We start from the raw sequence: 12,439 nt of genomic DNA on the forward strand, positions 1-12,439 counted from the left end.
GTATTTATTACCAGATATCAAAATAGATTTCATCCAAAAGCTATTACAGGTGAAACACTTAATGAAAAGTATACATACAACTTGATCCCAAGGGGAATTCCCACTATGTTGTCAGTACAGGCATAGTAACTATTCAGACAGAACTCATGTCAATCAAATACAATTTGCAGTATGAGTGAAATTAAGTCATCAGAATGGATCCAAATCACAGGACAAATCAAACAGCAGTTGCATTCAAATGATGCAAATATGAATATTAAATGGATAAATGTGAGTGGATATTTAAATACGAATATTAAATGGATAAATGTGAGTATTTACTTTTCTCTGTAGAGGCCAAAGTATAAGATCATTAAACTCAGTGAATGAAAAAAAAAAAAAAAAAGGTAAATTCAATAACATTTTCATTTTATTCAAAATTAAATTAATTCAGTTTATTGAATGATAATTAATTAATGCCATGGATAGTCTCCAAATATTCTGGCTCTTACAGTCACCTATCTATATATGGCACAAAAATTAGTGCTTTGTGCCAAAAGGCTCAGAGGAAGGAAATCAGAGCATAGAAACAAGTGTCTTGTATTTAAGTCTGACCTTTTTCCAGATATAGCTTGATGTACTTCTCTGGAAACAAGAGAACCTGCTTTCCCTCACAGTTTGCTCCTATGTCCTCATCAGACCTCCTAAGCTGTCACTGGAACCTTCCTATTGTAACTGGAACTACACTGTAGACCAGATGAGTGGAATACCTGTGGCTATTAAAAAATTAAAGCATTCCTTTCAGGGAAGCTCTCACCTCCCTCAGAGATAAAGAGTATTCTTTCAGTAATCCAGTTTACAGCATGGCCTGGCTTCAGCAGAGCTGCAGCAGCAGTGATGCTGCCATGGGAGTGAGAATCTTCTTAAACAGCTCTACAGTTTCCCCTGCTACAGTGAACTCCAAACCACTCTCTCACAATCCTATAAAAAAATCCTAGAGGCTAGAAACCACCGAATTCAAAAACAGAAGCAGGGAGAAAAACAGCGTGGGGGGAAGAGGAATTCGGAGGGAAAATCCTCTTTCCTTGCTTCAGCCACTCAAACAATTCTGGACACTGCTACTCTTCATTCATTTCTTTCTCCTGTTGTAGATCATTGTCACAAAATTAAACAAAAGAACTCAACTAAGAGCTAAAACTGGTACCTAAAGGAGAAAAACAGTCAGGAATACTGGCTGTAGCTACAAAGAGGGACCTGAACTGTTTAAGTTAAATAGCAATTTAGAAGAAAAAAGGTTAAACACTTTTTGTTTAAAAACGTTTATGTCTCGGATGGGCTTCCATAAGGCACTATAGTCTACATTACACTTTCTCAAGTGGTGACAGTAAATTCTTGCTCACTTTCTTTCCCCTTTCTCTGTCTTATGGAAGAATATAAACAGCAGCCTTGTTTTCTTCTTTTCATAGAAGAACTGAGCATGTGTTTGGAGAAAGGCTGCATACAAGATGCCCGTAGAGCACAAAACCACCTACATCAATGCAGGTAAAAACAACTGTCCCAGATCCTGGCTTTACTCAGCTATGGATTGCCACCCCAACTGAGACTGAAGTTACTATGTTAGGCTGAATATTCTTTTGTAGTATGTTTGTACAAACTGCTACATGAAGGTAAAATGAACAGCACTATTGCTCCTTCACTGCTTTACTGCTGAGCTCCTGTGTGGCACCAGAATTATGCAACACTAGTTTACAGCACACACTGAGAAAGATAAAGATACACACATTACTCACAGTATCTCAATACCATCCAATCAGGAAATAAAGTCAGTTCACTGTACTTAGAAACTCCTAAAACAAAAATGTACTGATTTAACTGTGGATTACATACCTGCTCTTCAGAAACACGCTGTAGTCTGGGCAGCACAATGCCACAGACAGCTACTACACGTGCAGAGAGGTCACCCGACACAACGTGTCCTTGTGTATGGTGTGGTTCTTTCTCCTTTTGCCAAAATGAGGAGTCTGGATTAGCCAAAACTAAGGCTTGTTCCACATTCTGCAGCTGAGATTCTTCTAGCAACCTGTGAAACCCATGTTTATTAACTCAGCTGAAAGCCATCAAGAAAAACAAATAGTGTTCAAGATTTTTAAAGTCCTTACTTCAGTCTGAAATGTATCAGCTCCTCAGGATTGAATATCTTCTTCAGGAAAGATAATTTATGCTCATCGCTCATGCATGTAACCAGAGCAAGACAGTTGGAAGTATACCTAAAAATTACATTTAGAACAAAATATGCCAAAACAGTTTTAAGGAATGTAGTTCGACAACTGTCAGTTGCATAACAAAACATCAAGTTTGGAAAAACGTGCAGAAAACTTTATTCATAGAAATTATTTTAGCACTATGCTTAACATTCTTTCAGATTAGACAAATATCTCAGAACTGAGGAAAGCAATTCTATCATGGCACAGTTTTAATTTATAAACCAATTAGCTAACATTTCTCTGAAAAACTGAATTATCAGCAGAAATATAATAACGGAATGCACTTTCCTAAATAAATGAAGGTTAACATATGAGACAAAGAAAATGAAGTCATCTCTGCCCATTTTTTTCCTCCTACCATTTCCCTTCCAAAATTGCATTTCATGCTATTTCTAAAGTAAACTTAATGCAATGAAATCAATTCTGAGTGCCTAAAAAAGCCAACAACTCCCAAGTCGTGACTACATAAAGCTGTCTTGCTACAAAGGAACATTTAATATAAATCATAAACCAGTTCTCATTCATTATAATGCTGTTTTTAACTTCCAAGAACAAAGCTTTCAAGGAGCATGATGGGGGGAAGGAAGAGATGGGGGGAAGTCAGAAGATTGTTTCAGGATAAATGTTTAAGAGTCAGCTCATTCATTTAATAAAGACTATTGGTTGAACACCAGGTAAAGCAATTCTACTCAATGAATTGCAAGTGCTCTCCTTTTCTGACACTAACTATGTCATTTTGAAGAGCTTCATAAATGACTGATAGATTTGACAACAGTCTTGGTTCTGCCCTTCCTAAATTATACACCTTACTGAAATTATGTGCTACCAACACAATTCAGAATTTATGTTTTAAAAAGTGAAGACTATTAAACATCTTTTTTTAAATAAAAGGCACTATCAATACTACATAAGGTAGAGCATGTGGTTAGGCTGAAGGCCTGCAGGCAGACACCTAACATGAAAGATCTGACCAAAATCCCACACAAAACCTGTAACAAGGCCAATACAAGGTGCAGCTTAAACAAGCTACGTTTTACAGCTGCTGAGAAATCAACACACAAACAACTGAAAAAAGAACCAACTTGGGCAAACTTAAATAATTTGAAAGATTGTCTAGACCATAGTTTTAATCATTACTAAGTGCTAGTCTGAAGTTCACTTTGTGATAGATCACTACAGCTTTCAAAATTTAAGAAGTACAAATACAGACACCACTGGTATGGATTGCTGGTATTACTTGAAGATGCTTTCTATCGCATGTGAACATTTTTAATTACAATTCAAGACACAGTTACAGCTATTCAATGAAGAAGATTTGGAGGTTTTAACTTACCAACGGACTAAAGTGTCATGACTCCTTAGGAGTGGAACACACACGCTCCAGTCCCATAGCTCCCGGAAAACTGATGGCTCCTTCTGTAAAAATCTGTAGGCAGCCTCCATGAGATCCCGCAGCTTCATTCGTCTGCGCCCATACCGCACTGTGTTTGCATCCGAGCTCTCCAGGAAAAGCCTCTGGAAAACTGGTGATGTAGTTTTAAAGTATCTTAAAGCAAATCTTTAGAAGAGAGTGAGAGAGAAAGAGAACACAAACGTGTAAGTCAGAAGAAAGAAAACCAGACACTAATAAAGATGTCAGGGCACAGGTCCTAAGACAATAATTGACAGTACTAAGAACTAAGTCTGTAATTAACTTCATCCACACATGGGAAAGACAACCACTTCAGCAATCAGCTGACAACAGACACTTCACCTTATTAGAAATCATTACTTAATTATCAAGGGGAGACAGTACTGCCTCTGGTGAAAACTCTTTGACTGCTCTTGTTTACTGAAAAAATAATACAGATTCCTACTTATGCAACTTTATATTCTACCAGCCTAGAGGTCTAATATTAAACTCAGAGATTTGGTTGCGAACTATTTTCAAGCTGTTTTGCTTTTCTGTAGATCACAGGTCAAAGTCAAATTGCATCTTACAACAGGATTTAATTAAAACAAACTGTGTTTGAGACTTGTATTTACTTAATAATTATTTCCGTTCAAAACACATTTGTTACTGTGGGAGACAATTCCAATCCTGACACTACCTCTCTTTACAGGGAACACTACCAAGCACATACTGCCTGGAGGAAATGTTAACTGCAATGTTAATGGTTAATGATGACTCCAACAATTGCCCATTTGCAAAAGCATCAGTGCTTTGCTGAGGATGTGCAGGGTCACAGCCCAGGGGCAGAGGGGCTGAGCACCCATCACCCAGGGCTACAAGCAGGGGTTTGGGCCGCATCTGGAAGAGATCACCAATAAGAAGCAAATCCTGCAAGGTAGGATAATGCTTTTTATCATGACAATGTCCTCCCACGAGTGGCTCAGGTGTGAAAACTCCCCTGGGGGAAAAATACCGGGACATTCACACTGAAGGCTTTCATCCCTTCTGATGGGGCATAACTGGCTCAGCCACCTTAGAGGCAGCAGCCATGTCTTGGGAGGAGTCATGAATCAAAGATCCCTAAGTGCCTCCAGGTTCACCTTTAGGAACTTCCATCAGAGAACTGGTCAGATCCACAGTGTTGCTACACAGCTAAAACTCTCCCCCACCAGGGGAGGTACCTGGGCCTTCCCACCTGAACCTGTTTGTTTATTAACCCAACAAATTTTGTGTTCCGTGGGCTTGGATGGATCAACACTTCGACCATCACTTGGACCAATGGACACTGAAACTGCAACAAGCAAGTCTCGCCACTGGAACCGTGGGTAGTGACATCTTTCTATTCTTATCCTCTTTCTTTTGTTTCCCTTATTCATTTCCTTAAGTGTTATTTTTTATGCTTATATACTGTTGTATTTCTACAGGTAATAACCAAAATGGCTACATATCTCCTTTTCACTGTAACCAAATGGTTCTAAAATAAACAAAACACATATGGTATAAACACCATTTCTAAAATATAAAAACACCAGTCAGTGTCCTCTCTAATCCATCCCAATCAATCTATTAACAAAAACCTGGTTTACCCTGCCTGCAGAGGCAGGTTGTAACACCTCCTAAGTTCAAACACTGACATCCCATTACTCACGGCATAACATCCGGGTGGTCAGCAAGCAGCTTGCTCATTGCTACACAGAGCCTTTCATGCCGATCGTGGTTGATTTGGCCACCAGCTTTGATGGCTTCTGCATTTCTTTCCAACAAATCCAGCAGGATGGGCCGAAGCTGTCGGCCGATCAACAGGGTACATTCTTTATCCAGCAATAACTGTGCAAAAGTATTGAGGATGCACTGACGATCCTGCTGAGTCCAAACCTAAAGGAATGGGAAGTGAAAAAGGTTAAATGACAAATGATTTTGACTTTTAACTTCAGAACTATTCATGCAGGAGTCAGAATGAATTTTACAGGAACAAATAGTTCAAAACCAGAAGGGAGTCCAAAATCCCAAAGCAAGTACTCAATTATGTCACAGTTCTTAGTATTCGAAAAAAAATTACAATGCAGAAGGAGTAAGATGCAGAATGATACACTAAACAGGAATTACAAAGTAGTGCCAAAACCCTAAATTATATTTTACAGCTGAAAGATAACGCAAATTGTATTTTTTTTAAAGAAAAAGATTGTGGAAATGTTGAAACAATTAATACATCTTCCTAGAATTTCCACTGATCTTAATAGCTTGGTCTTATGAGAGCCACAAAACATTTAAGACACTATACTTAACACGTTAAACTTAACATTTAAACTTGCTTCATGTTCACTATCTGTTGCAGTGTGAAGCAATATCCTGCTTCACCTTTCCCAGTCCCTCAGGTGTGCCAACCTCTCCCTTCCCCTCCCCCTTGCCCCCTTGCTAAGTGCTGTCCACCAATCTTGACATTCAGGCAAGGGCGTGTCTGGTTGGTCAAGTTCAAAAGATGCTTCTCAGCCCTGGGGTCATTGGCCAGTCAAGGTGTCATTGTCCCCTGAGACTGCCCCCCTTCCACCTGGTTGGTGGCACACCTACCCCTTCCCCTCCCCCTTTCCTTCAAAAGACACGGGACCATGCAGTTTGGATTCTGTTGGAGCTGTTACCAAGATTCAGAGATCTGTGACCATGGTATAAAACTCTGGATTAACCCTCCTGCAGGATCCGTCTCCTTTTCCTCTTCTCCTCGCCTAAAGCCTTTCCAGTAGAGGTAAAAACTGAATTCCTGCTTGCCTGGACTTGTTCCAAGTGCCAGCTGCAGCATCCAGCCAGCCAGGGGTGTCTCTGGGGTGAAAACACCACAGTTGCTGCCTCTGGTCAAGCAGCAAGGGCCAGAAGAGCCCAGGCACGTTCCACCCGGTAATATTGGGATCATATTCCAATAACTATCTCTTTACAAAAAAGAAGCATTCAATCAGTCATGATCACAGCCTTATTTTTATAGTTCTGACAAGAATTACAGCAAGCAATGCTCTTAACAAGAAGCAGCTTGTATCTGCAGTTTTGAAGTTGAAATCCTTTTTCTTTTTATACTGTTACACAAAAAGTGTCCTTTGGTTCTTTAAAATACAAGAAAAACATATTCACATCTGCTGGAAGAAAGAAAAAATCCCAAACCAACACACCTTAACCTCACATCTCCCCTGCCTAATGCTCCCAGCCCTCCTAACTTTGTTACTGATGAACAACCCATTTCTTTTGTCTTCCCCTCAAATCTCTCTCTTTGAGCTCATGTTACTACACAAGCATCTCTCCACCTCCATGATGTTTAACACATAGTGCAGTACAAGTAATTTTGAAAATCAGGACTATGAATTGGCACTGTAGTGGTTTTGCTCTCAACTGGGATGGTCCATGCTCCCCTCCCTTACCGAGTGAACCCTTATCCTGTTCAAGACAGAAATATTCTGTAATTCAGGTAATTCAGTCTTTTGTTTCAGCACCACATGCAGCCAATTCCTGCTTCTCCTAGGCTTTAGCTACTCTGGTAAAACCTGTTCCTGGTCTCACCATCTCAGGGATGGTTCCATTTTTACAAGAGTGCAGCTGTCCTTTGATTGTACCAGTACACACCCTTCTAGAACACATGCAAACCTGTTCAAATTCCTTGGTCTCCTGAATTTGAAAAGACATTCACCCCCCCCATACAGCACTAAGAATACCAGTGAGGTATATATACTACAAATATCAAACACATCACATTAATTGCAACCTGTTTCTTACAGGCCTCGTGTTTGCTTTTACAGAACATAAGTTTATCTGCCTCTCATCTATCACAGCAGCATCAGAAATGATTTTAAAAATAGAGCAAGGCCCTGCTCATTACAGGGAATCAGATCTTGAGTGGCAAAATGACTAATAAGCTGTTTAAAGGCAGAATGGCTCATAAGAACCAGGTAACTCAACTGGAAAAGACCAAAAAGTACCTCAAATTTTTAAATAAATTATGTCTTTGGCTACCCAAAAAAGGCACAACAGGATGCCTAATTTATTAACCAGAGCTTTGAATATCAAATAAAGCCAGTTAACAATAAAATAATAAATAATGTGACTGATCCAGTAAAATTCTGTATTTACATGTCTACTGTCCAAGAAGTTCATGCCATTTGGCAATTTTGTAAGAGGAAGCAGTTTTTTAATCGTTGTGTGCAGTACCCTTAGGACTTATAAAACTGTTCAAAAATCACAGTGGCAACATTCTCATTCTACAAAGAGACTGTTTATCTGAGCCTAAATGAAAAATGTTACGGAGAAGCAGAATACTTCTGGTGGGTGGTGTTATTTTTAACTAAACATGGCTTTATGAAATACCAGCTTTCTCAACCAATAGCAACAGACACCTGATCTGAAAGTGTTCACATCTGGGACAGTCAAATCTGCACGTGGGGTACCAAACAGCTGCTTTAAGAAAGCATCATAAAAGGCTGTGCCTCCAAGCACACAACACACACAGCCTGTTATTGAAGAGACACCTGAAGCAGACACACAGCTAGGACTGAGACCTGGAGTCAGACACGATCCCAGGCACTGCTCCAGCAGCAGGATGCACATCCCCCTCCCAGCTTGCAGAGTATGTGTGCTCATGTTGGAACCCAGGAAATTCCTCTGGCTGCCCTGGAGGACTCGAGCCCCTGCCCAGGGGGCTCAGAGACCTTGGCACAGAGCCCAAGACCCCTGTGCCTTTAATTTAGCCCTTGGAAAAAACAATTATCAACCTTATATGAAGAATTACAAGCCACAACAGTTTAAGTAGAATGATAGTGAATTTATCACAGGGTGGAAAAATAGATTTTTTGGGGTTTTTGGAATGGGGGTTCAGGGGGCAAGATGGAGGAATTGGGGCATGTCCAGCCTTTCTCCTTCTTCTTCTTGGCCCCCATCTTCTGCTGTGATGTTGGCACTTTTAGATTGGTTTAGAGTAGAAGCTCACTGTCTAACATAAGTGATAGGTATTGGAAAGTAATTGTAAATATTGTACATGTAGTTTTTAGTATAAAAAGATAACAACACCCTAGAGCAGGAAGAGTGCCTTGGACTGTGCTGCTGAGTGGACCTTGGCAGGTCAGAAGAAAGAATTTTATGGATAAGATATAATAAACAACCTTGAGACTGAGAAATTAAGAGCTCTGACTCCTTTGACCACCAGGATGGGAAAAGAGACTTTCTGGCCTATCTCAGGGTCACTCTGACCAGCTAGAGATCCCAATGCTCAGAGGACACAAAGTACAGAAATCTTTAATAATACCAAGATTAATCCAAACTCTAAATTCATAAAAGGATCATAGCAATGAGCAAGCTGGTATATGCAATCTACATTTCTGCTCACGACACACAGGTTACACCAGACACAGATTTAACACTGGGATACTCCTAAAGAGTTGGGAGGGCATGAGGGCCACACATGGAAATCTTTCTTTCCCTCCATCACAGGAAGTCATGGTCTCTGTTCCCTCACACAACAGCTGTGTTATTGTGCAGCAACCAACTTGGCAAGATGATCCAAATTAATCCTTCTTACAAAGCCTTACACTGGGTGGGAAAGTTGAATGGATTTTCCAAATCAGCACTCGTTCTGGAAACAAGGTAAGAAAAGCAACACAAAGCTGTGGCTTGGCCTTTGGAAGAGCCTAAAAGGAAACAGAGAAGCACCACTCTTTGGCAGCTGTTCAGTTCAGCAAGATAAACCAAAATGCGAGCTCGCACTCTTCCTACAACCCACACAGTTCAAGGGAAACAAAAAAAAACCCCAGGGGTAATATGCAGTCTCACAAGCTGGAACTTCCTGAACCTCCTCCAACACATCTTTGACAGAGTTGGACAGATCTCTCCCTCACCAGAGAGGATGCAAGCAAGAAGTTTCTCATTGACTTTGCATCATTGACATAAGGTGTGTCAAAAATCACAGCTTTTCAAAACATAGCAGAAGGAGATGACAATACAGCCCAAGATGAAAGCCAAAGTGCAGCATACCTTCCCTTATTTCTAATGCTACACGATGGAAAGTCTAACCAATCTTTCAAATAAGTTACATTTTAGTATGAAAAAACCTCTGCCTTAGTTGCCAGAGCATCAGGACATTTTTCTGACAGACAATGGGTAACTGTGTGAATTTGAGACCACTAGGTCATCTCCTTTTTCCTACATTTATTAATATAAAGGAATAAAGGCATTTCATCAAATGCTAAGACTGAAGGCCTCTAAATAAAAGCTTGGAATTATTATTAAAACAACTTCCACTGCTACAGAGAAAAATGAAATGCAAAATGAAGGATGCCAACATAAACCATCAACGAATTAAAAAAGAAAAATCACGAATGGTGTGCTCAAGAGCTCCTGTCCAGTTAGGAAGGTTGCACAGACTGAATAAAAGAAACATCCCAAGGGGTCAGGTTCTTTAATACATATATTTCCATATAAGCACTGTGGTAGATGCAAAGGACAGAAACCAGTAAGGGTTTTTTTGCATTAAAGTTCCATTCCTAGGAGTGTTTTAACGTTCTCAGTGATCAACTTCTCTGTTGAAATTGCATGATCACAGGCATCCAAAGACATACATTTGCACAAAATTCACATTTGGAATTCTATGCAGGAAGACTTTCTGGCAGACCTTTGGTAATTCAGAGCCAAAAGCACATTCCAGCAGTTTGTGGAGATCTATTGCTTCTACAGTTTGCTTAAATTATTCAAAAATGTAAAAGTGGGGAACAAAGACTGGTTCAAAGAGCTTTTCATCACATCTTCCTTATTAAGAGCACAGAAATTTGCTGTGTATTTGCAGAGTTCATAGCATAGAATATAAAAAAACTTTACAGAAAAGGCTCTAATTCTATCCCATACCCAAGCACAGGGACAAAACCTTCCACGACCACATGAACTGTGCCATACTATGAACCTCAAAAGACTGCTCCTTATTTAGCAGTTGTGGGCAGGTTTCATTCCTTTATGGAACACTGTTGAAGAAATATGCTGCCAGAAAGACATAACAAAGCTGTAGAGCAAAGAGGGCTCTACATTTCCAGAATGCAGGCTTCCCAGGTTATACACAAAGCAGGCAATCAGGTATGATGTTTAGAGAAGGAGTTAGTTTACTGGCAAGACAAACTTAAAATAATCCTAGAGCTGTAACTTCCAAGCCTGGAAACAGCAATTCAGTTTTCAAAAGGATGTGCCAATGTTAAATCACGTGCTGTTCCAGGCTCCCTCTATACAATCACTCTTTAGGAATTTCCACCTAGCAAGGCTTTTAAACATGAAGCATTTCCATGAACAGTCACCGAGGGGAAGGGCACAGCGCCTTTCCCAATCTCGGTGACTCGGTTCTGGCTCGCTGCTCCATCTGTCTGCTACAACTCGTACCCACATCATCCCCCTTCCTATTTCACAGCAGCTTCTCTTTCTGGAAAAGCAATTCCTCATCACTGCTTCCCACCATTTAGCTTCCAGTCAGGACTGTATATTCGGGTCAATTTTACTTTGATCCTGTCATTTGCAGCGACAGAAGAAAGAGCCATCTGTATACCAACAAAGAACCTCGAGTACCAGTATGAAAGCCTTCCCCAACCATAACTGCGACAGCAACTCAGGCTGAAAGCCAATATTCTGAAAAAATATGGTATTTCAGACTTTTCATCTTCAAACAACTGGGGCATTTCCTAGACACTCAAAGAGAAACAGAGACTTTGAGCCCCAAAATGTGTACACATCTGAGGGGCTTCAAAAGCTCTATCACGAAGAGCATTAATAAAACAATATCTGATGTGCTGATATGCTGTTACTACATATCCTCAAGCATTTCAGAGAAAGAAAGGGGATCGGTCTCAACTCTCCTAGAAAGCAGATGTGCCTCTCAGAGCTAAGGCAGCTTAGGCATGAAGGTGACTATAGGACCATGTTTTCAGCATCACTACAACACGGAGACTGTGATTAAAAAAACTCTCAAAGCAAAGCCTAGAATATCCATGCCTTTTTTTATCCTATATGCTGTTTTAAGGTAATTTAAAAAGACACGCAAAATAGCAACAGGGTAGGGACCAGCTACTGTCTCAGTGCTTGATAACAAAATACCACCTCTCGCTGTCACGCCTCCGGAGTCACCTTAGGCGGCATGGAATGGATTGAAGATTTTTACTGCGAGGCGAAACGCAATAGGAAGGGCACCAGGATACAGAAGAGAACCTTCTTCATGGGCTCCACCCGCGCACCCCCGACAGGGGCGAGGACGGCAAGAACCAGCACCAGGGAGAGAGGGAGGGAGAGAGCGGGGATCAGCTCCGCCGGCTGCCCGAGGGCCGGGGACGGCCGGGGGGATCGGGCACACACAGAGCGGCCGGGAGGAGATGGCGGCACGGGGGAGGCACAGGGGTGCGCTCCCTTCGCTCCACAGCGGCCCCTACGAGACCCTCCCTGACGGAGGGAGTACGGACGCCCGGGGGCTGCCACCGAGCGCCGCACCGTCCGCTCCTCACCTGCTTGGCCACAAATCTGCTCAGCTCCACGCCGCTCTTCTCGTTCCTGCGCGCCACCAGCTGCAGCGGCTCGGCCAGGCGGAGCCGCAGCTCGGCCGCCATCCCGCTGCCGGCAGTCCCGCGCCGGGAGGGGCACGGCACGGCACAGCCCGGGGGGGGGGCGCGCGGCGCGCGGCGCGCAGCACGTGGGGCGCGCGGCGGACGCGGCACCACCGACTTCCGCTCTGCCGCCGTCACGGGAAGCGCGGCCGCCGCCCCGCCCCCCGCTC

The 12,439-nt window shown here is 41.9% G+C and overlaps 1 protein-coding gene across 4 annotated transcripts in view; it reads right to left on the bottom strand.

The window, feature by feature from the left end:
* Positions 1–12,366, bottom strand: part of MDN1 (midasin AAA ATPase 1) — a 94,624-nt gene extending 82,258 nt beyond the window's left edge. For 3 of the 4 annotated variants that reach the window (XM_071445742.1, XM_071445732.1, XM_071445723.1), the window contains exons 1-5: positions 12,171–12,366; positions 5,324–5,550; positions 3,577–3,801; positions 2,139–2,246; positions 1,867–2,059 (exon numbers count right to left, since the gene is read on the bottom strand). In XM_071445742.1, coding sequence (XP_071301843.1) covers positions 1,867–2,059; positions 2,139–2,246; positions 3,577–3,801; positions 5,324–5,550; positions 12,171–12,272 — 855 coding nt within the window. In that variant the 5' untranslated portion in view covers positions 12,273–12,366. The remainder of the gene's footprint in view (positions 1–1,866; positions 2,060–2,138; positions 2,247–3,576; positions 3,802–5,323; positions 5,551–12,170) is intronic. The other variant, XM_071445713.1, reaches the window with a different exon arrangement.
* Between the last annotated feature and the right edge of the window lie 73 nt (positions 12,367–12,439).

This window comes from Agelaius tricolor, unplaced genomic scaffold (genome assembly GCF_023055355.1).
Source record: "Agelaius tricolor isolate 1412-34295 unplaced genomic scaffold, bAgeTri1.0.p SCAF_1, whole genome shotgun sequence".
Lineage (NCBI taxonomy): Eukaryota > Metazoa > Chordata > Aves > Passeriformes > Icteridae > Agelaius > Agelaius tricolor.